Source organism: Ovis canadensis, chromosome 2 (genome assembly GCF_042477335.2).
Source record: "Ovis canadensis isolate MfBH-ARS-UI-01 breed Bighorn chromosome 2, ARS-UI_OviCan_v2, whole genome shotgun sequence".
NCBI lineage: Eukaryota > Metazoa > Chordata > Mammalia > Artiodactyla > Bovidae > Ovis > Ovis canadensis.
This window is the reverse complement of record NC_091246.1, coordinates 238,314,549-238,342,256: the sequence shown is the minus strand read 5'-3', so window position 1 is coordinate 238,342,256 and position 27,708 is coordinate 238,314,549. Positions and strand designations below refer to the sequence as shown.

The 27,708-nt window shown below is 50.7% G+C and overlaps 1 protein-coding gene and 1 non-coding gene across 2 annotated transcripts; both read right to left on the bottom strand.

Annotated features, from left to right (window-relative positions):
* Positions 1–138: 138 nt before the first annotated feature.
* SPATA3 (spermatogenesis associated 3) lies at positions 139–24,262 on the bottom strand. The gene is made up of 3 exons (XM_069574694.1): positions 23,329–24,262; positions 10,601–10,744; positions 139–213 (listed from the first exon to the last, which is right to left on the bottom strand). Exons 1-2 carry the CDS (start codon positions 24,164–24,166, stop codon positions 10,629–10,631), a joined length of 954 nt encoding a protein of 317 aa, XP_069430795.1. The 5' UTR covers positions 24,167–24,262; the 3' UTR covers positions 139–213; positions 10,601–10,628.
* On the bottom strand, positions 2,896–2,967 carry TRNAC-GCA (transfer RNA cysteine (anticodon GCA)). Its single transcript has one exon. It is a non-coding gene; the product is annotated as a tRNA-Cys (tRNA).
* Positions 24,263–27,708: the final 3,446 nt, after the last annotated feature.

The window sequence follows — 27,708 nt, the reverse complement described above, 5'->3', positions numbered from 1 at the left end:
TGGCCCCCAACAGGAAGGGCAGGATTCCACCTTGGTTTACCTGTGGGCGCTCACAAAGTCACCAAGACCCTCACATTTCCCTACCCATTTGCTAAGACCAACTTTTGTGTCTGTAGGTAAAATACACTAAAGAGACTCTTTTTTAAATTTTAAAATTTTTTTTGGTTTTGTTCTATTTTGGTGACAAGAGAGATCCTTGATGGAAAACTGGATCTGTAAGAAAAATAAGGACAGAGTCATTAGCTTAGACAACACTCTGTGACCCCAGAGTTCTGGTGGCTTTCCAGTTTTATGGCCTCAGGGTGAAGGTTTAGCAGCTAAGATCCTCCTGTGGGAAAATAAATAATTTAGGATTAAAATTTCTTCCACTCATCACCTTCCCTCTTCCTTTTGTCCAAACTCACAGAGACTTTGCTTTTTTCCCTTCAGGCTGTAACGACCTTATGCAAAATGCCTGGCAGGAGCTGGGCTTGGGCCATGTTGGCACCTTCTGTTTCCTCCCCCTGTCCCCTGGGCCCCCAGCAGCTAAGATGAGGCCTCTCTCCCCGCAGATGGAAGGCTGTGGTGGTTTTACTATACCCAGTGCCCAAAAGGAGAGCGGGAAGCAGCTGATTGATTTTAGTGCTGCGTCATTCACTGGTGGGATGCAGCGAGAGTGGCTCACCAAGCTTTTGGAAAGAAAGTTCTGGAAACTTCTTTCCCTTGAGAGGAGGCTTTGCCACTGTCATCATATGGTTCCTCACTCTCTAGGGTGAGGACACCCAACTGCCCATCTCCATCTTAGAAGGTCTAAAAGCTGAGTCTCTGAAGCGCAGGATGACTTGGCAAAACCCCGTAATTCATCCCTCCTCCAACCACCAACAGGCGCATGCGCACTGATTCACGCGTCCTCAGGGCGGCTTTCAGTGGCTGAAATACTGAAGTCAGAGACGTCTCCAGGCCAACAGGTCTGCACTTGGCCGTTCATCCTGCACTGCCTAACATATCACCTTCTTAAAACGCTCTTGCCCGCCATAGTCGGTGCTGCTGCCTGCTTCTCCCATATCCACTGTCACGTCTTTTTTCCTGGCAGGGGCCTCCTTTGGCTGGCTACGCCCCTCCTTGTCCCTCCTTGTCCCCCCCCCTTGTCCGTAGGGGCAGGGTGTGGGGGACATCTAGACCGGTCTAATCCAGTCACGAAAATTCACCCCGCTATGCTATTAATTTGCTTAAGAAGGAGCAGGAGACCCAGTGCAGGGGCTTGTCACCCCCAATGAGGGAGCAAGTATTCCAGGAGTATTCCTGGGGACAGATTCTTAACTCAAGAAAAGACCCAAGGGGAGGTGGCCTTTTCCCTTGCTTCTGGCTGTCAGGGTGTGCATGCGTGCTGTCGCTTCGGTTGTGTCCGACTCTTTGGGACCCTATGGACTGTAGCCCACCAGGCTCCTCTGTCCACGGGATTCTTCAGGCAAGAATACAGGAGTGGGTTGCCACGCCCTTCTCCACGGGATCTTCCCCAGCCAGGGATGGAACCTGCATCTCTTAGGTCTCCTGCCTTCGTAGGCGGGTTCTTTACTACCAGCGCCACCTAGCTTTTTAAGGTATGAGGATACAATTCTGAGAGCTCCTCCAGCCGTCTGCCCAGGAGGGGAACTAGCCAGCCCAGTGCTAAGGGTGTCAGAGCCAGAAGCTGGAAAAGTCCCCAGGTGTCTGATGACACCGTTGAGTTAACCAGCTCAGACACTTGCCGGCTGTCCTGTTGTTATGTGAGATAATCTCCTTAGTATCATTTTGAACGGGATTCTCTGAAATTGGCCAAGTAACCTAACTCATAATCCACTTGTAAATCAAGTCGTAAAAGGCCTTGTGGGCATTTGGAAACCTACCAGATCCCACTTTGATTTTACAGCTGAGTTAAAAAGAGAGGCGTCAGAGTGATGCCATTGGTAGAACACTTCCCAGGATTTAACCACATGAGAGAGGTAGGTAACCTTCGTTCAGCTGTCAAGCTAAGAAATTTTATCTCGAAGCAGTGAAAACTCTTTGCACTTGAAAGGGTCTGCCTGGAGCGCAGCTGCTGAGCAACAGGATGCCTGGCAGGTGGGGGGCTCCATGAGCACCAGAGTCGGCCCATCCAATCTAGAGGCAATGAGACTCGAACCCCAGTGCTGGTTCAGGGTCCTCCCACTGTTCACTACATGAATGGGGATGGGTCCTGGCACCAGTGTGGGGAAGCACACATCTGTCTGTCCACGTTTGGCAGGGAACAGGAGAACAAGCAGAGAGAAGCAGCTGGAGCCTTACCACCAGAGGTCACAGCTCACCAGCTCCTCCCACTGAGATACATCTCTGTGACCTTTCCAAGTGTGGACACTTGTTGACCTGACCCTGCCTGCTTTCCTTACCTTTGGAAACCTCCTCAGATCCCAGGTGCCCGCCTAGACCCAGAGAAGACCAGGAGCAGGTGTCTACTCCACAGGGTCACCCTTCACTATCGGACTTCTCCACGTTGGCCCTCTGCCCATCTTTCCTACATCAGCTATTGCTAATGACCCTTATGTTCACAGCTAAGACCTGTCCTTTCCTGCGAGCTCCCTCCATCCTTTTACCTACTCGACATCTCCACTTGGCTGTCCGGCAAAAATAACAGTAAAACAGAACTCTCGATTTCTATCCCTTGTGCCTTCATCCTCTTAGAGTCAACTTTGAGGCTTCCCTTTTCCTCATTGTTTCATCCAGTCTACCAGCCAGACTTGCTGGTTCAATCCCCACACTGTCAAGTGAAGCCAAGTGAAATCGCTCAGTTGTGTCTGACTCTTTTGGACCCCATGGACTGTAACCTACAGGCTCCTCCATCCATGGGATTTTCCAGGCAAGAGGACCGGAGTGGGTTGCCATTTCTTTCTCCACAGGATCTTCCCGACCCAGGGATCGAACCTGGGTCTCCTGCGTTGCAGGCAGATGCTTTACCGCCTGAGCCACCAGGGAAGCCCACACTGTACCTGTTCACTTATCCCTCCACAGCCATAACCCTGATCCAAGCACCGTCTTTGCCTGTCTAGACCAGTGCAAGTGAGTCCTACCTGGTCTTTCTCCTCCATTCCCATTCTTTACCCAATAGATACTGTGATTGTTTTGAAATCAAAACCAGGAGCTTGAGATATTCCCATTTGAGAGGAAGATGCATGAGTTAATATTGGGTTGGCCAAAACGTTTGAGGTGTTTCGTACTGTTACGGAAGATCTTGAATGATCCTTTTGGTCAACCCAGGTGGTGCTAGTGGTAAAGTCCCCGCCTGCCAATGCAGGAGACATAGAGACTTGGGTTCGATTCCTGGGTTGGGAAGACCCCCCTGGAGGAGGAAATGGCAACCGACTTCAGTATTCTTGCCTGGAGAATCCCATGCACAGAGGAGTCTGGCAGGCTGCAGTCCAGTCCATAGGGTTGCACAAAGTTGGACATGACTGAAGCAACTTAGCATGCACGCAATAAATGTAAAGTGCCCAGAAGTGTGCTTATGTAAGGATTTGCTGTTGCTCTGTAGCAGAGGCTGTCTACCACATCTAGAACACAGTGGAAACTCCAAGACCTTGCCTGACCTTGGTCTCCCCTAAGGTGGCATCCTGACCCCTAGCTCTTAGCCATATTGGCTTCTTCTCTGGCCCTAAAACTTAACATTAAGAGTCTTTCCTGCTTCAGGGCTATAGGGCTTGCTGTTCCTTCTGCACAGAATGCTCTTCCCTCAGATCCGCATGGTCTGGCTCCTTCTGCCAAATGCCCCTCAGTTCAGAGAGGTCTTCACAGAACAGCCAGGCTCTGGCAGCGGCCCCTCCTGCTCACCCCACCTCTGTCTGCTCTTTGTCAGATCCACCTTATTTCCTTGACAACATTTACCACCAAATCAAGTGATCCTGTTTATTCACTGACTTGTCCACAGTCTGCCTGCATCCACTAGAATGTAGGCTCCCCAAGGAGAGCTCTTGTCTGGCCTGGTTTACTCCTATAGCACAAGGTAGGTGCCCAGGAAATATCAAATGAATGAATGCATTATTTAATTAACAAACACTCCCCACCATGTGGACTCTGCCACCTTCTAGCTTGGACGGCAGGTAAGTGTGTGGGCCTCCATCTGAATTGTCGCCTCTGATCTCTTCGCCTGGGGACCTTGGCTGGCCTAGATCCACAGACTTTACCAGACCTCAGAGTCCTGAGTCTAGCCTCGGCCTGTTGGTGGACTTGGCTGTCCACGCCCTACTGCGTCGTCACGTCTCACAGCACCTGGTGTGGTGCTAGGCACATGGTCAGTACTGACGTGTGACAGCCCAGCTGACCCACTTGCATAGCTACATGGGGAGGGGTATGTGGGGGGACACTGGGGAGCCAGGTGGGAGATACCATGGCCCCAGTGGCTATTAGTTCTGGGCTTCCAGAAAATGCTTCCCTGCCCCTACTGATGGTGCCTGCATCCAACCGTCAGAACCCTCAGCATCTGCTGAGTGACGGGGGAGTTTACATCACAGCCTGGCCCTGACAGAAGCAAGACTGGAAGTGAGGTCATTTAAAACACATGTCAAGCAACCGGATGCCAGTGAGTGTGGATCTCAACACTGGTTCCCAAACAGTCACCAGAAAAGCAACTTGACAGAAGCAGAGGGTCTGGAGAGGCAGCGCCCCCTCCTCACGATCACCAGGCATGGGCTCTGGGGCTTGGGAAGGGTTCTGTCTCAGGCTACTACATGGGCAGGGGCACTGGCACAGTCTCCCTCTTCTCCAGGGAAACCATGGGACGGAGGGCAGAGGGCCTGTCTCTCCCTGGGAGGATCCACCTGTCCTAACTCTGTGTTGGGAAAGGGGCCTGCCCTAGGGAGACAGGGGAGTCACCACTCAGAGGAGAAGAAAGAGGCAGAACTGTGTGATGTTGGCACACTGCGTGGTTTGAAAGTGATGGCAGTGATGCTGGGGTCCCAAAACAAACCCCCCCCCGCCAACTGGACCCCCGCCGGCAACATACACACAGCTTTAGGGCTGGAGTGGAGCCTGGATTCAGTCTCTGGGGAGGCTTGTTAACTTTGCCACCAATGCAAACTCTCAGTTAGTCCCAGGGAGGTGACCTAGTCCCGGCAGGGCAGGTTTCCAATCCACTCCTTCCTCCCTTCTCCTCCTCTCCATTCAACCCACAATCTGCGCCCCCCCTTCACTTCCCCTCTTCCTGTCTCTCCTCCCATCATCTCCCCATCCCCCAGGGCTCAGGGCTGGACACACACCCCTCGTGGACCACAGACACTCTGAGTAGCACTGGACACCGCAGTCAATAATGTGGAATCACTACCTATTCCTGTGGTCTTTCAACCCTCTGGTTAAAGAGGGTCTCGGTGTGGAGCTGGCTAGTCTCAACACCCAGCACTTGTCAAGTATCTTTGAACACACAGGACACGGACATCAAAGCTGAGATTTTTTTCAGGCATCCCGTCAGCCAGAATTCCAGGACACTTCATTTTTACAGTGTTTATATTCCCTGTGAATCTTTTAATGACAAAGCATAGGATTTTGCATTTATGGCCCATTTGAAGATAATTTGGAAAACTCAGCTGTGGCCACAGGACTGGAAATGGTCAGTTTTCATTCCAATCCCAAAGAAAGGCAATGCCAAAGAATGCTCAAACTACCGCACAATTGCACTCATCTCACACACTAGTGAAGTAGTGCTCAAAATTCTCCAAGCCAAAAAAAAAAAAAAAAAATCTCCAAGCCAGGCTTCAGCAATACGTGAACCGTCAACTTCCAGATGTTCAAGCTGGTTTTAGAAAAAGCAGAGGAACCAGAAATCAAATCGCCAACATCCACTGGATCATCAAAAAAGCAAGGAGTTCCAGAAAAACATCTATTTCTGCTTTATTGACTATGCCAAAGCCTTTGACTGTGTGGATCACAATCAACTGTGGAAAATTCTGAAAGAGATGAGAATACCAGACCACCTGACCTACCTCCTGAGGAATCTGTATGCAGATCAGGAAGCAACAGTTAGAACTGGACATGGAACAACAGACTGGTTCCAAACAGGAAAAGGAGTACATCAAGGCTGTATATTGTCACCTTGCTTATTTAACTTCTATGCAGAGTACATCATGGGAAATGCTGGACTGGATGAAGCACAAACTGGAATCAAGATTGTCAGGAGAAAGATCAATAAGCTCAGATATGCAGATGACACCATCCTTACGGCAGAAAGCGAAGAAAAACTAAAGAGTCTCTTGGTGAAAGTGAAAGAGGAGAGTGAAAAAGCTGGCTTAAAATTCAACATTCAGGAAACTAAGATCATAGCATCTGATCCCATCAATTCATAGCAAATAGATGGGAAAACAGTGGAAACAGTGTCAGACTTTATTTTTTTTTTTTGGCTCCAAAATCACCGCAGATGGTGACTGCAGCCATGAAATTAAAAGATGCTTGCTCCTTGAAAGGAAAGGTATGACCAACATAGACAGCTTATTAAAAAGCAGAGACATTAATTTGCCAGCAAAGGTCTGTCTAGTCAAAGCTCTGGTTTTTCCAGTAGTCATGTATGGATGTGAGTTGGATTGTAAAGAAAGCTGAGTGGTGAAGAATTGATACTTTTGAACTGCGGTGTTGCAGAAGAGTCTTGAGAGTCCCTTGGACTGCAAGGAGATCCAACCAGTCCATCCTAAAGGAAATGAGTCTTGAATATTTATTGGAAGGACTGATGCTGAAGCTGAAACTCCAATACTTTGGCCACCTGATACGAAGAACTGCTGCTGCTGCTGCTGCTGCTGCTAAGTAGCTTCAGTCGTGTCTGACTCTGTGCAACCCCATAGACAGCAGCCCACCAGGCTCCACCGTCCCTGGGATTCTCCAGGCAAGAACACTGGAATGGGTTGCCATTTCCTTCTCCAACACATGAAAGTGAAATGGGAAAGAGAAGTTGCTCAGTCGTGTCTGACTCTTCGCAACCCCATGGACTGCAGCCTACCAGGCTCCTCCATCCATGGGATTTTCCAGGCAAGAGTACTGGAGTGGGTTGTCATTGCCTTCTCTGTATGAAGAACTGACTCATCTGAAAAGACCCTGATGCTGGGAAAGATTGAAGGCAGGAAGAGAGGGGGATGACAGAGGATGAGATGGTTGGATGGCATCACCGACTCAGTGGACATGAATTTGAGTAAACTCCGGGAGTTGGTGATGGACAGGGAAGCCTGGTGTGCTGCAGTCCATTGGGTTGCAAAGAGTCGGACATGACTGAGTGACTGAATTGAACTGAACTGAAGATAATTGCATTTAAGCTAAAAAGGAAGCTAATTTAAAGAAAATAAGTGATCAGCTGTAAAACATAGCTTGACTATATTCTGACTTCTAGTTTACAAATTTCTCATCTAATGTTAACAATTTTAGGTTTTAATAAAACTATAGTGTCTGTGGCAATAATTTTGTAATGCATAGAATCACTATGTTGTGCACTGTAACTAATGGAGCATTATAGGTTAATAGTACGCTGCTGCTGCTGCTGCTGCTGCTGCTGCTGCTGCTGCTGCTGCTGCTAAGTAGTTTCAGTCGTGTCCGACTCTGTGCGACCCTATAGACGGCAGCCCACCAGGCTCTGCCATCCCTGGGATTTTCCAGGCAAGAACAATGGAGTGGGTTGTCATTTCCTTCTCCAATGCATGAAAGTGAAAAGTGGAAGTGAAGTTGCTCAGTCGTGTCTGACTCTTCGCGACCCCATGGACTGCAGCCTACCAGGCTCCTCCGCCCATGGGATTTTCCAGGCAAGAGTACTGGAGTGGAGTGCCATTGCCTTCTCTGTAATACTACTCTACAAATATTTTAAAAATAAATTATATTATAGCTTTCAAAGGTCAATAAAATTTGGGGACTACTGAGTTAAAAATGATGGTGATGATGTAGCTGCTGCGTTGAGGTCTTTTTTGTGCCAGATGCTGCACTGTGTTTTACACTCATTTTTCACCTTGTCCCCCACTTAATGTGGGCTGTACTATTATTATCTGCACTGAGCAAGAAAATGAAGCATCAGGAGTTAAAAAACTTGTCCAGGCCCCAGAAATACTGGGGGTAGAATGGGGATCTGATCCCAAGGTTTCCTGCCCAAGCTCACACCCATGGGTGCTGCCAGAAGGAGATTCTAAGATGAAACGCTTTAGCTCAGGCACCATCTTCAAACGCCCGTCACTACCATCTTACCCAGGGCCTCCCAGGTGGTGTTAGTGATAAAGAACCAGCCTGCCAGTGCAGGAGATATAAGAGACGCTGGCTCAGTTCTTGGGTTGGGAAGATCCCCTGGAGGAGGGCATGGCAACCCACTCCAGTATTCTTGCCTGGAGAATCCCATGGGCAGAGGAGCCTGGCGGGCTATGGTCCATAGGGTCCCAAAGAGTCAGACATGACTGAAATGACTCAGCACACCATCTACCCAGCCCGTGAGCAGCCCCTGAGGGCTGTACATCCTTTAGTTGATCCTCACAACCACTGCCCTTCAACGTGCTGTTATTCTCCCCACTTTAGAGATGATACCGACTCTCACAGAAGTTAAGTAATATGGGCCCGAACACCCAGCGACTTGGGAGTGGAGGCCAGACTAGAACCGTCGGCTCTAACTCCAAAGCCAGCACCTTCCCAACGATCTCCAAGATGATAACAGCAACAAGACTCCTGGCCAGCTCTCTGCCCTCTAAGCATCCTGTCTCATGCTCTCAACCATCTCAAGAGGAAGGTTTTGTGATGTTTCCTATTTTCAGATGAGGAAACCGGGGATCTCAGCTGCTGTGGAATTTTGCAAAGCTTAAGGTACTTCTCTGCTCTTTTATGAATGGTCCCATGATCAGGCAGCAGAGCCTTTGAGGAGATGGCGAGCTCTCCCTGGAGCTTATTTTCTGGGTTGGGCTTTTGAGCATCTATTCCCACCACACACCCTGCTGTGGCTGCTAGAGGTCTGGAACTGGTTGCCAGTGAGGAAGGATGTGGGAAGGGACAATTAGGGAGTTAGGGATGGACATGTACACACTGCTACATTTAACATGGATAACCAATGAGGACCTACTGCACAGCACAGGGAACTCTGCTCAGTGTTATGTGGCAGCCTGGGTGGGAGGGGAGTCTGGGGGAGAATGGATACATGTATATGTATGGCTGAGTCCCTTTGCTGTTCACCTGAAACTAACCACCTGAAAGTAACTATTGTTAATCGACTATACTCCAATATAAAATAAAAAGTTGTTTAAAAAAACAAAAAAAAAAAGCTCCCATTACCACCTCCCCTTCTCCTCCCATTCATCACTTATTAAGCTTTCATGGCACATGGATTTGACAATGGGGATAATTATAGGCAGGAAGAGAAGGGGATGACAGAGGATGAGATGGTTGGATGGCATCACCGACTCAATGGATATGGGTTTGAACAAGCTCAGAGAGCTGGTGATGGACAGGGAGGCCTGGCGTGCTGCAGTCCATGGCTCAATGGATATGGGTTTGAACAAGCTCAGAGAGCTGGTGATGGACAGGGAGGCCTGGCGTGCTGCAGTCCATGGGGTCGCAGAGTCAGACACGACTGAGCGACTGAACTGATAATTAAAGGTGCTCTCAGTGCCTGCTCAGATCCTCTTTGTGGGCTTGCACATCCACTGCCCAGTCCTGTGAATCATGAACACTATCTGCTGACGGCCCAGAGCTGCCTCCTTCCCCAGGAACTTGTCCTCACCCAAACGCGAGCCACGTTTTCACAGACATGCTCTCCCAACCTCTCCCAGTAGCTAACGACTGACTCACAGAAGAACAAGAAAGGCCAACCCTCTTGCCTCAAAGCTAGACCCCCTCTGGGTGTCATTCAACCTCCAGACCTGCCTGGACCAGGCTAAGTGGACCTCAGCTGAGACCTCACCTTGCTTTGCTCCGTCCCCTCCCTCTCTGGCCTCCCTCACTCTTTTTCCCTCACTAAATCCCGTGCACCCAAATCCTTGTCTCAGGCTCTGCTACTAGGGAGCCCAGCCTGAGACAGGGGAGGATCCAAGATGTTGCATAAGGCAGGCTCCCTGCCCTCAGGGATCTTGTACTAGAACGTGGAGACAGGCCACCTATGTACGTAAAAATCATCCACAGTACAGGATGGAATAGTCTGGAGAGAACAGTGGTTTAAAAGACAGGAGAAGGTTTCTGTGGAACACGAAGTTCACAGAGGACAAGAAGGGCTGGAAACAGTGGGAACCGCAGGGAGAAAGTTCGGAGGAAAAGCTCCAAGAGGTGTAGGACCCCCTGGCTCACCTCTCCTGTCTCCTCCTAGCTGGTGTCTGTGAGGAGAGGAACCACCCCAGGTCAGCAGGGAACAGGGAAATCTCTGTTTTGACGATCCCAACAATGGGTCTAGCATTGTCCATGGGTGTCCAGGGCTGCCCGAGAGAGCCATGCCAGTAGGCCCTGAGGCCAGAAATGAGTCTCTCACTCTCAAGTTTCCCCTGAAAGGCTTGGGGTCTTGGTGCCCCCATAAAGACCTCCTCCTTTCAGAGAAGGGACAGATGCTCCCCATGCTACAGGGCTGGCGAGTCAATGGGCTTGAGGATCACTCTGCAAAGGGCCACAGGCATGAAAGGGGTCCACGTACCTGCCGGACTGCGGGCCTGGGGACTTGCTCACAAAGATTCAAGGATGTAGTAGGCAGCTCCTAGCGCTCCCAGAGCCACAGCAACAGTTCCGAGGGCTCGGAGCACGCGAATTACGATGAGTGGAATGTTTTCTTGGAGGTCTTCTGCAGAGTAAAGCAGAGAACCCATGGGTTGGGGGCAGCTGGGCTTTAGTGCTCATCCCTAGGCAGGGGAAAGTGGAAAACATGAGGATCACAGGAACACCCATCACCCCGCTAAAGGTCCTCCTCTCAAGGGAACACAGCTCCTTTCACCTCTTTCCGTAACGCTCTACCACAAGACTCCCTCCAGGATCCAGGGATGGGCTGGCCTGGGATGCCAGCTCCCCTGGACACTCAGAGAGATGACCACAAGGTGTTTAAGGCCGCCATGTGCCAGGCCCTGTGCTAAACACCTCCCTCCCACCCAGTGTCCTCCTCAAGCTTCACAACCCCCTCTGTGGAGGAGTCCTACTGCGTAGCTCTGTTCTGGAGATTAGGCAACTGAGGAAGCCATATTACACCCCCACAAAGCGGGTGGGAAAGGACAGTGTACGATGCTGCTAGTAAGTATGAGGAAAGTGAAAATGAAGTCCCTCAGTTGTGTCTGACTCTTTTCGACCCCATGGACTTTAGCCTACCAGGTTCCTCCACCCATGGGATTTTCCAGTCAAGAGTACTGGAGTGGGCTGCCATTTCCTTCTCCAGGGGATCTTCCCAACCCAGCGATTGAACCCAGGTCTCCCGCATTGCAGGCAAATGCTTTACCAGCTTAGCCACCAGGGAAGCCCATGACCTGCTGAACAGGGCAATTTCATAAACAGAAAGATGAGTGAAGAACCGGGCCCTGGGGCAAAGGAAGCAGGCAGCTAGGGCCCTGACCTTGAGGGGAGGAAAGGCAGGCCTTCCCCCTTGGTCTGGTGGCCACGGAAGGAGCACGGATCAGACACCATGTGGACGGCACAGTTTTTAAGGGTACAGTTCCCTGTTCTGGTTTCCCTCACCATGCCTAGCATCCTATGCAGAGGAGGTTTTCCTGCTTGGTGGTTTGTGAATCCATGGTGCTCCTTGGCACCAGATGGATGAATGTACTGGGTGGAAAGACAGCTGATCATGGCAATGGGGGGGGGGTGGGGGTGGGGAGACCCTTCCTAGCCAGGACTTACCAGGTAGCAGAGCATTTTAGCTCTGGCATGTTCTCCCAACACATCTGGGTATCTGTTTGCCTCACTTCACAAGGCTGAGAGATGCTGATTTTCAAGAATGTACAAGAGAGGGGAGTTGGTGGGGGAGGGGCTGGGAAGAGGATAGAATGGAGATGGGGGTGGATGGGCTCTGCTTTAGGGCGGGTGATGCCCAGCTGGAAGACGTCTCCTGTTGGACGTGTGTGAGATCTGAGTACAAGTGGGGCTGCCCTGGCTTCCAGAGCTGGGGGGAGGTAGAGGTCCCGCTCCAGCCCTTGTACGTAGCCCTGCTGCTGCTGCTGCTAAGTTGCTTCAGTCGTGTCCTACTCTGTGCGACCCCATAGATGGCAGCCCACCAGGCTCCCCTGTCCCTGGGATTCTCCAGGCAAGAACAATGGAGTGGGTTGCCATTTCCTTCTTCAATGCATGAAAGTGAAAAGTGAAAGTGAAGTCTCTCAGTCATGTCCGACTCTTCGCGACCCCATGGACTGCAGTCCACCAGGCTCCTCCGCCCATGGGATTTTCCAGGCAAGAGTACTGGAGTGGGGTGCCATTGCCTTCTCCGTACGTAGCCCTGCGCCACTGCAAAAGCCACTGGAGGAGTTCCCTGGACAGGTGTCTTCCCACCAGGGGAAGTGGCAGCCACCTGGGGGCTTCGTGGGAGAGGAAGAGAAGGGTGAGGCGGTGGGGGCCACTGGGTCAGGGACAGACCCCTGTGGGCCTGCCAGGAATAGCCTGAGACCTGTTGAAGGAGGGGGAGGACTTCCTCTCAGAAGGGGTACGTGACTTACATTCACAGGTATCTCTAAATTCTGGGGGAAGTTCACATGCGGGTCAAGAACGGGAAGCTTTTGCCCATGGCACAGGCCATGGAAGGAGGCGGTGGCCTGGCAGAGCGTTTAATCACCGAGCTTCTGAGTGACAGGGAGCTTGTGACGTGGGGCTGTGGGAGAGTGTGTTCTGAAGCAAAGAAGAATGAACCCCAGAGGAGAGAATTGGCACCCCTCTGTGCAAGTGGGTCCAGGCAGAAAAGGCCAGAAGTCCCACCCGAGGAAGCAGCTTTCCTCTGGGCCCTGGAGTCCCCAGTGGAGCCTGAGTGCATGCGTGTGTGTGCTCAGTTGCTTTAGTCGTGTCTGACTTTTTGCGACCCTGGGGACCACAGCCTGCCAGGCTCCTCTGTCCATAGGACTGCAAATACGAAGTGGGCCCAAGATCCAGCACCCCCCAGGGGCTGCAGAACCTGTAAAAGGTGAGGAGGTTTGGGAATCCTCTCCCTGACATGGTTGGCCAGGCCCGAGGCAGAAGGACATCGAAGATGCGGCTGTGGCAGAGGCCCAGACGACGCCAGCAAGCAGAGCTGCCGGGACAAAGGGAACAGGAACAGAATGCGCGCGGGCCCACTCGAATCAGAGGCCCTGCTGGACAGAGAAGGAGAGAGGTGAGGGGCGCACTGCTGCAGGAGGTGTCCACGCGAGGAGCAGAGGCCTGTGCAGAGGAGACAGGAATGACTGCTTGGGGAAATAATGCACGCTACCTGGGAATAACACAGAGAACAGCCATGTAATAGCTCACATCTGGACAGTGCTCTGTACGGCATTAGCCATCGCATCTCATTGTCAGCACTCCCCGATGGGGAATATTGTTATCCTCAGGTTACAAATAAGGAAACCGAGGCTCAACAAATATCAAAGATGTGCCCTGATAGTAAGGAGATGGAAGAATCCGGCTTCAGCTCAGGATTACTAACTCGCAATTTGGGGCTCTTTCCACGGAATTTGAGGGAAGGGATGGCAGCAGAGGACTGCCCGTCCTAGGAGAGGTGGCATTGACATTCCTGCACTGGAGCAGCCACGTTCTGTTTTTCTGGAGCTCACAGATTCATCCAGAAGACAACCACTCCAGTGGACCGTCTTTGAGATCCTTTCCCAAGCTCATCTCCCATTGCTGTCCTGAGCGGCAGGTCCCAGAGGAACTTGGAGACAGCGCCCTCTGCTGTTTCACAAGAGGACTCTCGGATGGATCATTCCCTCCTGTGACTACTTCCCTCTTGGCTCCCTCTTCCTTTTTTTTTTTTTTTTAAATTTTTTAAAATAATATTTGGCTGTACCGGGTCTTAGTTGCAGCTTGCAGGATCTTTGATCACTGTTGTGGCATGTGAGATCTTTAGCTGCGGCATGTGAACTCTTAGTTGAGGCATGTGGAATCTAGTTCCCTGGTCAAGGATCGAACCCAGGCCCCCCTTTTTGGGAGCTCAGAATCTTAGCCACCGGATCACCGGGGAATTCCCTGTCTTGGCTTCTGGACTGAGCTGCCAACCCTAAAGCCCAAGAAGCCAGTGATCAACACCCATTCTGCTTAGACTTGCCCACGACAGAAACTTTTCCTGGAAAGGGGAGGGATGGGATTCTAAAGATAAGATTTTTTTTTTCCTTTTAAAAAACTGGGGGAAAAAAACAAACAAACCGGACACACAATTTCCATTCCATAAAGTTTACCCCTTTGAAGTGTTCAGTGGCTTTCAATACATTCATGAATGTATGAAACCATCATCACTAATTCCAAACTTTTCCATCTTCTCCCAAGCCCATTAGCAGCCCTGCCTATTCTCCACTCCCTGCAGTTCTGGGCAATAGATTTGTCTACTGTGGACATTTCATAAACGGAATCCTACAATAGGTGGGCTTTTTCGAGACTGCCTTCTCTCACTTAGTCTAATGTGTCTGGGGTTCATCTGTGTTGCAGCACGTATCAGCATCGCTCATGTCTTTGATTTTGGCTGCACTGGGTCTTGGTTGTGATGGGAGGGTTTCTGTAGTTGTGTGTGGGCTCCAGAGCATGCAGGTTCAGTAGTTGTGGCATCTGGGCTTAGTTGCCCCAAGACATGTGGGATCTTAGTTTCCCTGACCAGGGACGGAACCTGTGTCCTCTGCACTGGAATTTCGATTCTTAATGGCTGGACCACCAGGGAAGTCCCCATCATCCCTTCTTATTGCCAACTAGTATTTCATTGCACGAATATACCATGTGTTGTTACCCATTCATCATTTGATGGTCATTGAGCTGTTTCCACTTTTCGGCTATGATGAATAATGCTGCTGTTTTAGTTCTGGTGTGGATATATGTCTTTAATTCTCTTAGGTATATACTCAGATCAGGAATTGCTGGATCAGACGGCGACTTCATGTTTAACCCTTTGAGGAACTCCTGGACAGTTTTCCATGGTAGTTTAACCATTTTACATTCCCACCATCAGTGTGAAAAGGTTTTGACTTCCCCACAGCCTCACTGAGGCTTGAAATTGTCCATCTTCTTGATTACAGACATTCTTGTGGAAGACTTGTATTTTCTTGAGCTACAGTATTCTCTGTATATGAAAGATTTGTATTTTAGAATATGGCATCCTTTATTTAAAGGTCCTCATCCCTTATCACCAACATTCCTTCCCACTCTGGCTCCAAGGGAGACAATTCCTTTGGCAGAAGAAGAGTGGGTGTCCACTGTAACCATGGATGAGCCTCACCAGTTCCCTCTTTGCCTCCGCCACAAACAGAACACCAACCTGGGGGTGAGCCACACACATTCATGAAAAGATGTGCAAATAGCAAGTCTTGTGTTCTACAGATCAGTTCTCCAGGCCATAATCCAGAAAGGTTTATCTCAGTGGTTGACGATCATCAGTTCAGTCGCTCAGTCGTGTCCGACTCTTTGTGACCCCTTGGACTGCAGCACTCCCGGCTTCCCTGTCCATTACCATCTCCCGGAGTTTACTCAAACTCATGTCCATAGAATTGATGATGCCATCCAACCATCTCATCCTCTGTTGTCCCCTTCTCCCACCTTCAATCTTTCCCAGCATCAGGATCTTTTCCAATGAGTCAGAACATCAGGTGGCCAAAGTATTGGAGTTTCAGCTTCAACATCAGTCCTTCCAATGAACACTGAGGACTGATTTCCTTTAGGATGGACTGGTTGGATCTCCTTGCAGTCCAAGGGACTCTCAAGAGTCTTCTCCAACACCACAGTTCAAAAGCATCAATTCTTCGGCGCTCAGCTTTCTTTATAGTCCAACTCTCATATCCATACATGACTACTGGAAAAACCACAGCTTTGACTAGATGGACCTTTGTTGGCAAAGTAATGTTTCTGATCATAGCATATACAAAATTTAGTATCATACTCAAAACATTTCCATATGTTAATGGATTGATTCCTAGCCACAGATATATTGTTGTCACAGCCATACTTAGACTTAGGACTCGCCCTTACTCCTCTCATTTATTTTATGTCCACACAATCTGAAAGGGAAAGCTGTGGCCCTGGGAGTGTGGTGGGCTCAGGACCACAGAGTCACAGGCACTGGCTCAAGGTGGATCCAGAAGCTCAGAAAGGATATTCTTCCTCCTAGGCAGACCACCAAACCTTTCAGGATTGGAAGATCATTGCTGTAGCTGAGGGAGGATTCTAAAGTCAGAATAGACTGAAGTTCCCCTCCTAGTGCTGCCAGCAGCTGCATGAGAGGCAGCTGTTACACTTGCTTGAGCCTCAGTTTCCCCATCCATAAAATGGAGATGATACTAGTATCTCCTTTATAAGACTGTGAAATAAGATCACTTGGCTGAGTCAAATGTCAGTGATAAATGTTAGCTATTACCATTATTAGTAGCATGGTATTAACCAGACCGCTTCCTGAACTCTGTTCGAGTTCTCTCGACACAATCCCATGCTCATTCAGACTCTGGCTACCCAAGAAGATGGGGGACCACTTCCCCGGACTGCCATTCTATTTTCAGACAGAGCTAATCGTTGGATACTTTTTAAAGTTGAGCAGAAATCTACCTTCTACAGTGCCTTCCATGGATGAGTTGCCAGATTTAGCAAGCAAAAATATAGGACGCCCATGCAATATTCAGGACACACTTATTATTTATCTGAAATTTGACAGGGTGGCCTGTATTTTATCCGGCAACCCTATCCATGGGCCCTTAGTTGGACATCTGAGAACAACATAGGGCAAATCTACTCATATCTTCCAGGTGACAGACAGATAACCTTCAATTCCCTCAACCAAGTCTCCTACACCAGAAGGCTCTTGCCTCCCCCGATTCCTCTCAGCTCCCCAACCTGGACTATCTTCCTTGGACTAGATTGTTAGGCATCTTTTAAGCACACAAACAGCCTGATGAGGACAGAGTAAAGCAGCATGACCGCCTTCCTTGTCCTTCACTGGATTCTTCTATTAATGCAGCCTTGGTGTTTATTTGGGTATGTATGGCTCCCAAGGAGCTAGTACTACCCACCGAGCCATGGTGAATGTTAATCTGTCTGAATACCCTGTGGCTGTCTTTAGAGAGGCTCAACATGGTAAGGAATGACAAAACCCAGGAATCCTGGTCTCTTGGGTAAAAAAATGAACCCCAAACCCTTCACCCTCATCCTCACCCACACAACTTCCCACTGCACAGGTCCAGAATTCACATTATCAGTACATCACGACCCAATCAGAAGAGTTATCAGCCTCTGGGGCAGCCCTGGGATCCATCAGCAGAAAGCCTAGAACCACTTGAGCAAGAAGGCTGCCCACCTGCTTTCCTGGACTGAGAGGATGCTTTGGATTTGGGGTCTGGAGACACGACGTCTCGAGCCGAGTGGCTGTGGCTGACTTCTGGAGCTGGGAGGGCTCGGGGTGCAGGCTGCGGGGGGGTAGAGTTGCTGCTGGGCTGTGAGGTGCACCCCGAGCTGGGCTGCTGCGTGGTGGGCCCTGGGCTGGGGGGCGGCAGGGCGGGCGCTGTGTTGGGCATCAGGGGGGCCGACCCCGAGCTGGGCAGCTGCGAGGTGGGCTTGGGGCTGGGTGGTCGCGGGCTGGATCTGGAGACAGGCTGCTGGGAACTGGACTCTGAGCTCTGCTGCTGCGGGGTGGATTCGGAGCTGGCGTGCTGGGAGGCGGAGCCCCGGCGCCTCGTTTCTGACTTCTTCCTCTTGCCCTTCTTCATGGTGGACCCTCCTGACCTAAGCGTGCACCTACATGGAGCTGCCTAATGTCCCGGCTCCCTCGCCGAGGGGCCGTGTGCCCCTGCCCTGGGGGAAGGCTCCGGCGTCCGTCTGGGCTGAGGCCCTGAAGCAGAGTCACCCACCCGCCTCCTGTGAGGTCACAAAAGCCAGGGTGGCCCCCACAGCAGGGGCTCTGGGGACAGTCTTTTCTGTTGACACCTGCCTGCTGCCCTCCGTCCTCCTTGGCTCCTGGAGGTGCCCACACACCTGGGCCCCTGGTTAAGCCTGGCCTCTGAGCCTGTGGCAACTTTGACCCTGCGATTCTGCAAACTGAGACCCTCCTTTGGGCACCTGCCTGCTGGTGTGTCCCTGCGTCTCTGTGCACTATTCCCCTCCAAGACACCCTGGCTGAGACGCTTGCTCTATCACTGGTTTTCACGAAACCCCTACCCCCTCCAGACAAACAAACCACTTCATCATGCATTTTGTGAATTTTTGGTAACTAAAGATGTGAGGGTCCATGGAAGATCTACAGCTTTTGACTGTCTCACTGTCTGCTTCCCCACACTAGATTATCCCGTTTGGAGTGGCTTCCCCCTTCTCCCAAAGTCGGCTCTCCTCACTGTGGGAAAGGACTTGGGGGGGGGTTCCCCAATTTTGATAAGAAACGTTGCAATGGGGAAAAGAATTTCCACAAAAACATAACAGCTGTTTGGAAAAATAAACTTTCCTGAAACTCATTACACTGACAATAGCAGTTGCTGTTGTTCAGTTGCTAAGTTGTGTCTGACTCTTTGTGACCCAATGGACTGCAGCACGCCAAGCTTCCCTGTCCTTCACTACCTCCTGGAATTTGCTCAAACTTATGTCCATTGAGTCGGTGATGCCATCCAACCATCTCATCCTCTGTTGTCCCCTTTTCCTCTTGCCCTCAATCTTTCCCAGCATCAGGGCCTTTTCCAGTGAGTCGGCTCTTTGCATCAGGTGGCCAAAGTATTGGAGCTTCAGCTTTAGCAACAGTCCTTCCAGTGAATATTCAGGGTTGATTTCCTTTAGGATTGACAGGTTTGATCTCCTTACTGTCCAAGGGGCTCTCAAGAGTCTTCTCCATCACCACAGTTCAAAGGCATCAATTCTTCAGCACTCAGCCTTCTTCATGGTCCAACTCTCAGACCTCTACATGACTACTGGAAAAACCATAGCTTTGACTCCATGGAACTTTGTTGGCAAAGTGATGTCTCTGCTTTTTAATATGCTGTCTAGGTTTGTCATAGCTTTCCATCCAAGGAGCAAGCGTCTTTTAATTTCATGGCTGCAGTCACCATCCACAGTGATTTTGGAGCCCAAGAAGATAAAATCTGTCACTGTTTCCACTTTTACCCTATCTGTCATGAAGTGATGGGACTGGATGCTATGATCTTAGTTTTTTGAATGTTGAGTTTTAAGCCAACATTTTCACTTTCTTCTTTCACCCTCATCAGGAGGCTCTTTGGTTCTTCTTCACTTTCTGCCATTAGAGTGGTATCATCTGCATAACTGTGCTTGTTGATATTTCTCCCACCAGTCTTGATTCCAGCTTGTGATTCCTCCAGCCCAGCACTTCATATGAGATACTCTGCATAGAAGTTACATAAGCAGAGTGATAATATACAGCCTTGACGTACCTCTTTCCTGAGTTTGAACCAGTGCATTGTTCCACGTCTAGTTCTCACTGTTGCTTCTTGATCTGCACACAGGTGTCTCAGGAGGCAGGTAAGGTGGTCAGGTAGTCTCATCTCTTTAAGAATTTTCCACAGTTTGTTGTGATTCACACAGTCTGACAATAGCAGACCATCTCTCAGACTCCCAACTCGTCGTGCCAATTAGGAGACTATGATTCTTTCTTGAAGTTAACAATGTGATCTCCATTTTAGGACAGAAGAGGAAACAGGATTTAAAAAGACAGCCTTAAACTTCATGCTTGGACTGCAACACAGAACATATTCACAGTAGGATACTCTGCCATGAATGTGTCACTAGTTGGGTGAGTTTTTGACTATTAACCTTGAGAGTCTGGGGGATGATAATCTTGCCCCAGGATACGGTTTAGAGTAGACCTTTTACAGTTTAGGGAGAACCCCCATGTAAGGCCAGACCTGACATGAAATATAAAATGACAGGAAATATTTTAAGGATTCTAGAGCCTGAAAACATGTTAATGATTCTCTTTTTGCAAAAGAGAAACTGAGGTTCAGAGAAGTTAAGTTACCTTCCCAAGGTCACACAGCTGGTTGGAGGCATCAATAAGTCCCATTCAAGGCTCTTTCTCTTAGGGAGTCAGATAATTATACAAGCCTTAAAATTAATGAATTTTAAGATTCCTCGAGAGGATTGATGAAAACAAAGGCACAAAGGATTAGAAATGAAAGGAGGCTCAGATCAATAAAGCTGGGTTGACTCTGATTCACCCTTGGCGTGAGGAGGTTCACGGAACAGGTGAGTCTGCAAGAAGGTGGTAATTCTCTGAAGTCAAGAGCAATGGATCTCTCAGCAAGGGATTCAATTTAGAATCAGAGAGACTGGAGACCTGAGTTGGGAACCCTGTCCTGATTTAGCAGTCAGGTCAGGAACTCTTAAGGCATTTATCTCTGCACAATTTGATTTTCAGGCACCGATGGGCTTTTGACTGAGGGCCTCAACTTGGTTTACACCATCATTTCTCAATCTCAACCCTATTGACATTTTGGGTCAGAAAATTCTTTGTTGGGAGGCTGTCCTTCACTGGAAGTGGTTTAACAACATCCGTGGCTTCTGCCCATGAGATGACAGTAGCCATCACCCTTCTACCCAAGTGGTGACAACCCCAAATGCTTACCAACATTGCTTAATGTCCCTGGGATGTGGTGTGTGTGAGAGAGACAGGGGGAGGGGCACGGGGAGAGAGAGACTGAGCACGAGACGTTGCCCCTGGTTGAGAACCACTGGTTTAAGTGAATTAGCGATGGGTAGACATGGATGGGTGGGCTTCCTACGTTGCTCAGTGGTAAAGAGTCCGCCTGCCAATCAGGAGACCTGGGATTGCTCCCTGGGCCAAGAAGGTCCCCTGGAGAAGGAAATGGCAACCCACTCCAGTATTCTTGCCTGGAGAATCTCATAGACAGAGGAGCCTGGCAGGCTACAGTTGCAAAGAGTCAGACACGACTTAGCAACTAAACAGTGACAGCGAACGGACACATATGGGTAGCATTTCCTGGTAGCAATGAAAGAAACATTCCATTTCACATCAAAAAGCCAAAAAGAGCACAGAAAACAAATCCCTGTACCCCAGGAGGGTGATGAAGGGAACACAGAGGGTCAGGCTTTGGGAGGAGTGAGGAGTCTTCCTATGGCCATGGAGAAAATAGCAAGGAGGGCCCAAGAAGCAGGATGATGGCACCTGTAGAGTAAGAGGTTGCCCCAGAAGGATGCGGAAGGATAGCACTACTGCCAAAACATCTTCTGTTCTTCCAAGCCCGGAAGTCTGACTCTACAACACGTGACTCTGTAACAGTGAGTCACAACTCATTGTCCCAGACTCATAGGCCACCTTGCTGCTACCCACGTCCAGTTCCAGCTGTTGGTGAGCCCAGGAGGTCTAGGAACACTTTCTTGCATTTGTGGAAGCATTTCCCCCCCGCCCCCACTTGAGCCCTTCTCCCTCTCAGAACACTTCCCAACATCAAGATCCACCTCAAGTGGACATCTCGTAAAGCCTTTCTTGGGATCCCCAATGAGAAGTGTGATCTCTCTCTCCCTCTGAGTCCCAGGTCACATTCTGTGTGGTGCAAGAATGATTTCTATGCTTGTCTTCTCTTGAGTTCCCCACTCCCGGGCTGTGGAGACTGAGGATGGCCAGAGTCCAGAGAAGGGGCTCAACAAGCTGCTTGATGGACACAGAGCACAGGGAATCGCTGACTGCAGGGCGGGCATGGCTGACGGGGGACAAGGCGCCTGGGAACCGTGTCACCAAGAGCTTGGTTTCAAAGATGGAGTGGGTTTTTCTGGGCTTGCCTGAGGATCCCCGTTGGAACAGTCCCCAGGCAAGAGGCTTTCCTAAGCAGCCAAGCTGGCCATGGGAAAACCTCGTGGACTGTTTAGGAGAGGGAGGAGAATGGGCCTAAAGGGATGGAGCTAGGTGGTCAGGACGAGGTCCTGAGCAGAAGGTCCCTGACGCTGCTGGCCCTGACGCTGGTGCATCCGGGGCACCCAGATCAGGCAGTCACCATTTGTCCCGAAACTAGCATCTTAGAGCTCGAGGGCACCAGAGATGCCAACTGACCCTTCACCCCCACATGTCAGGAGGGCAGCTAATCAGCAAGAGGGGACAACCAGCTTTGGTCACCCGCAGAAGGGTGGCATAGCCTCCGTAATGGAGCCTTGACTACCAGCCCAGAGCACCTCCTTCTTCTGGACTGATGCCCCTGGAGGCATTCTAGGAGGCAGAGGCATTAGGTGCTCATTTAAGAGCCCAGAGCCCTCAGACCCATGGATTGATTAACCTATAGGTCTGGAACCCTCCATAGGGTCTTGAGGGCTGGAGGTAAGAATCCCAAAGTGAGGGAAGGAGGAGGGTTACTAGGCTAACACAGGGCTTTCCTTGTTGGGTTGTTGTGAAGATTAGTCGTGAAAAGCCCTTAGAACAGCGCCTGGCTCACCATAGGCATGTTTTTATTGTAGTTGCGATTCCTTGGAGGAGAAGACTAAAGAATCAAATAAGAAATGGTGGATTTGGAGAGGAGGGGGTGGGCTCGGGAACTGGAGACTCTCAAATGAGTACCTTAGAAAAGCGCGATTGGCAGCCTCGAGCAAGGGGGAAGAGGGTCCGGAGGACTGGTGGGAGGTTTAACTACAAATCAGTTCCAACGCTTTTGACCAGAGACTGCCTCAGCGAGCGAGCCACCTGGCGTGAGAAACCCAGTTCATCTTTACCCCAAACGAAGCAAGTGGAGGCATTAGGAGAGGGACCGCGAAATCAGGAATTTGTTTACCACTTGGGCTTCCGTGGGCTTCCCTTGTAGCTCAGTCAGTAAAGAACCTGCCTGCAATGCAGCAGACCCGGGTTGGATTCCTGGGTTGGGAAGATCCCCTGGAAAAGGCAATGGCACCCCACTCCAGTATTCTTGCCTGGAGAATCCCATGGACAGAGAAGCCTGGTAGGTTCCCAGTCCATGGGGTTGCAAGAGTCAGACAGGACTTAAGTGACTAAACCATCCCCACCAACGGCTTCTCTGCTGGCTGAGATGGTAAAGAATCCGCCTGCAATGCAGGCGACCCAGGCTCGATCCCTGGGTCGGGAAGATCCCCTGGAGAAGGCAATGGCTATCCTCTCCAGTATTCTTGCCTGGAGAATCCCATGGACGGACCATGGGGTCGCAAAGAGTCGGACACGACTGAGCGTCTAAGACTTTCCCTTTTGGTACCAGCAGGGTCGGGACTCCCTCTGTATTTGCACTTTCCCACCCCGGGGGCGCACCTGGCCACCCGGTGTTCCCGCCCCCTGCCCTCCCTCGGGCCCCTCACCATCCGTCTGGGTGGCCCGATCCACGAGGTGGACGCAACCCGGCGACGCGACCCTGTGCGCTCCTCCGGCGGCGCGCTGGATGTCCAGGGTGCCCTCCGCGCGGCGCGGGCAGAACACGGCCGTGTGCACCTCGGCGGCCGGGCTGTGCCGGGCGAAGGCGCCGCAGAGCAGGCTCTCCATGCGAAGGCGCGCCTCAGCCTCCTCTTCGCGCCGCGGCTGCACGATGAGGCCGAAGAGCGCGGCGGGCGGGCTGCGCTCCCGGGCGCTCACCTGCTGCAAAAGCAGCTGCAGCCGCGGGAGCTGGGAGCGCAGCGCGGACGCGCGGCACAGCACGAGGAGCAGCCGTGCGCCGGACTCGGGCGCCGCCCGCTGCCGTCCCGGGTCCCGGCAGCCCGGCGCCGCGTCCTCCGCCCGCCCAGAACCCGGGGTCCCCGCCGGCGCCGCCTCGCACTGGCGCTTTGGCGCGTCCCTGGCCTTGCACGGCTCGTACGGCTGCTTCTGCGAGCAGCGCTTGGACTTGGCGGCCGGGCAATCGGCGCCCTGCTTCCACGAGCTCTCCCCGGAGCGCTTGAGCCGCCCCCTGGCGCAGTTGCTGGAGTTGCTATGGCCGCTCGTGGCTCGAATGGACGAGGATCGGGAGGGCGGATCGGTCGGGCCCTGCTCCAGAATGTTCTGCAGGGTCACACAGCACTCATCCTGTTTCCAGAGTTCGCCCAGCAGCACCACCTGGCCGTGGCCTTCGATGCACTGGGTGGGGCCCTGCTGCTGCGGCTGGGCCTTCCCTTCCCCCAGGGCCCTGGAGGGCTGGGCCCCGGAGGGCTGGGCCCCAGGCTCCATGGCCGGTCCGGCTCCCTTGCCCCTCTGGGCCGGGGCCTCCGATGGCCAAGGGAAATACTGCCCTTCCCTGGGGCATGTCACAATACCCCTGCGCCCTACCTCTTCCCGTGTGGCCAAGGGCCTCTGCCAGCTGTTCCTTGGAAATTTTCCAATACAGGGAAGTTGCTGCGGGCGCCGCTGGCACGCTGGCTGTGATTAGTTTCGCAATCATTTTGTGTGTCTTTGGCGTCAAGCTAACAAGTCCGTTTACCCATGGATGGATCATTATGTCCAAGGCTCCAAGTAAAATGGATTTCTGTGCATTTAATAAAGCGGTGGACCTAGATGCTCACTGCACCTGGAACGTTTGAAAAGCAGTGAGGAGCAGAGAGGCTGGCTCTATCTAGGTGGCTGCACCCTAGGAGGCAGGTCCTACTCAGGTTCAGTCTGACTGCTTGCTCTCCAGTCTTTTATGTTATGCGTTTGAAAAATCCAGTCTTTCCTGCCTGTGTTTCTCCTTTGCTGGGCACACAGAACACTTCACTGATGACACTTCTGGCCACCAAATGTATTATGTGCTTTTTCTCCACCCACGTCAAGCAGTTCTCTATGCTACAGTTTTACTGGATTCTGACACTATCAGGTCTCACAGGTGGTGTCCCATAAGACTGACCCCTGCTTCCCCTCTGCTGATCCTAAATCCAAGTGGTTACCTATGCTTCTGACTGTAAATAGGGGGTTCCCTTGACCCCCTCCTGGGGTTTGATGAATTTGCTTGAGTGGCTCACAGGACTCAGGAAAACAGTTTACTTATTGTTCTCAGTTTATCACAAAAGGATATGATATGGGATACAGATGAAGGGACTTCTTTGGTGGCCCAGTGGCTAAAATGCCATGCTCACAATGGAGGGAGCTTGGATTCAGTCCTTGGTCGGGGAACTAGATCCTATATACCACAACTAAGTGTTCTCATGCTGCAACTAAAGAACTCATATGCCGCAACTAAGAAGTCTGCATGTCGCAGTGAAGAGCCTGCCGAGTTGCAACTAAGACCCAACGCAGCCAAAATAAATAAATATTAAAAAAAAAAAGATACAGATGAGCATCCAGCTGGAAGAGATGTACAGGGCAAGGTGTGTGTGTTGGGCAGGGAGAGGCATAGAGCGCCCATGTCCTCTCTGGGTGCACCACTCTCCCGCACTTGTGTTTACCAACCTGGAAACTCTCCAAACCCCATACTATGTGAGTTTGCGGGGAAGCCTCCTCATGCAGGCAAGATTAGTGATTAACTCCATTTCCAGCCCCTCGGCCCTCTCTGGAGAATGGAAGTAGGGGATGAGCTGAAAATTCCACGCTTCTAATCATGGCATCACCAACTCGAAGAACATGAGTTTGAGGACGCTCTGGGAGTTGCTGATGGACAGGGAAGCCTGGTGTGCTGCAGTCCATGGGGTCGCAAAGAGTCAGACACGACTGAGCGACTGAGCTGAATCATGGCTAGTTTTTCGGGTGACCAGCTCATGTCCACAAAGGCTACCCAGAGTCGCCTCAGTAGAGCAAAAGACACTCCTATCACCCAAGAAATTCCAAGGGATCTAGAAGCTCAATCCCAGAAACCAAGGTCAAAGATCAACTACTGGAACAAAAGATGCTCCTTGTGTTCTTAGTACTTAGGAAATTACAAGGGGTTCAGGAGCTTTGTGCCAGGAATCAGGTGCAGAGACCAAACTGTATATTTTCTATGATCTCACAGGGCACCAGAGGTCTATCAAAGTGCTAGGAAAGATCTTCCAGAAAACAAAATAAAAAGCATAAAAAGATCTTATCCGCCCAGCACATCAGGTGAGCAAAGAGAGCCGTGGGGAGGGAGGACAGAGCTGCCCGGGACAACTGCATTGACCAGGAATTCTGGTGGGGACACTTTTTTCCATTTATTAATTTGTTTAAGAAAATGGACTTTACCAGGTTGCTTAAAATTATTTTGAAAAATATAAAAAATCAAAGACTCTGGAAAGTAAGTTGCTAACCAGAAAACTTTGAGCTGGCGTCCTGCTGAAAGCTTCCAGGAGCCCCAGGCCAGGAGGCTCTGGGGGACTAGGTGAAGGTCGAAGGCACAAGTCTACTTACAGGCCACTGACCGGAACTAGCCACGTGACCACATTGGCTGCAGGGGAGGCTGAGATAGGTGACCTCCGCTTGGGTGGCCAAAGTGAAAGTGAAAGTATTAGTCGCTCAGTTGTGTCAACTTTGTGACCCCACGGACTGTAGCCCACCAAGCTTCCCTGTCCATGGGATTTCCCAGGCAAGATTGCTGGAGTAGGTAGCCATCCCCTCTTCCAGGGGATCTTCCTGACCCAGGGATCAAACCCGGGTCTCCTGCATTGCAGGCAGGTAGGAACCCAGTTAATCCTTTGGTGTGTCTATTACAAAAGGGAAGAAGGGGTGAGCAGATATTGAGGAACATTTAACAGATCCTTCTTTGTGTCTAATAATAATTGCCCCCCTTAATTGAGGTCCTTCTACGTGCTGAGTGCTTTACACATGTGATCTTTAGTGCAACCCAGCAATGAAGAGGGCACCATTTCCAAGTTCCAGATGTAGAAACAGGTTCAGAAGGTTAGGCAACTTGTCCATATTCAGTCAGCTAGTGAGTGCAGGTCTGGGATTTAAATCCAGGTTTAAATGGTTGCAAGTTATAGGTGGCTCCCAGGACACAGTGAATACCCCAGCATCCTGAGTCCAAGAGGCCGAGCTGACCCTCTGTCATACTGGCTTCTGGAGTCATAGTGACCCTCTGTAATTCTGACTGGGGAGGATGGTGGAGAGGGAGGAGGTGGGGGAGAGTGGAGCACCTCGAGCACCTAAAACCCACTTGTTTAGGCTCTCAGGTTGCAAAGCATTCTGGATGCACAGTTTTCAGGGCTCAGTGAGAAAAAGTCGGAAATTCCTGTTTGAAGCAAATGACTAGTCCCTCCTTTGAAAGGTGGGCAACTTTCTGGCTAAAGAAATTATAAAATAAAATGTCATCATAAAGGGCTTCCCAGGTAAAGAAACTGCCTGTCAGTGCTGGAGACCTCAGAGATGCATGTTCGATCCCTGGGTCAGGAAGATCCCTGGAGAAGGAAATGACAACCCGCGCCAGTATTCTTGCCTGGAGGATCCCATGGACAGAGGAACCTGGCGGACTACAGTCCATGGGCTCTCGAAGAGTCAGACACAACTAAAGTGACTTAGCACAAGCATGTCATCATAAAGGGACATTAAGAGGAAAAGACTCCAGGAGGAGGGAAGAATAGCTGTGTTACCATTTCAGATCTCATCAAAGCTCTTATTTCTAGCTTTGGAAAATCAGGAAGTTCTTGCTTAGATAAAAGGTTGAATCTAGAGGTTTGTAAACTGAGGGGTGAGAGGCACAGAGATGGTCAATTCCTGGGGCTACTAACCCTTTGGGTCACTTGCTGTTGTTTCTAGTTGTCATATTGGGATTTTCTGTAAAATTTCATTTGAGGGAAGAATTCTGCTGATAATGCTTGGAAATTTTGAGATAGACCAAACTGAATAAT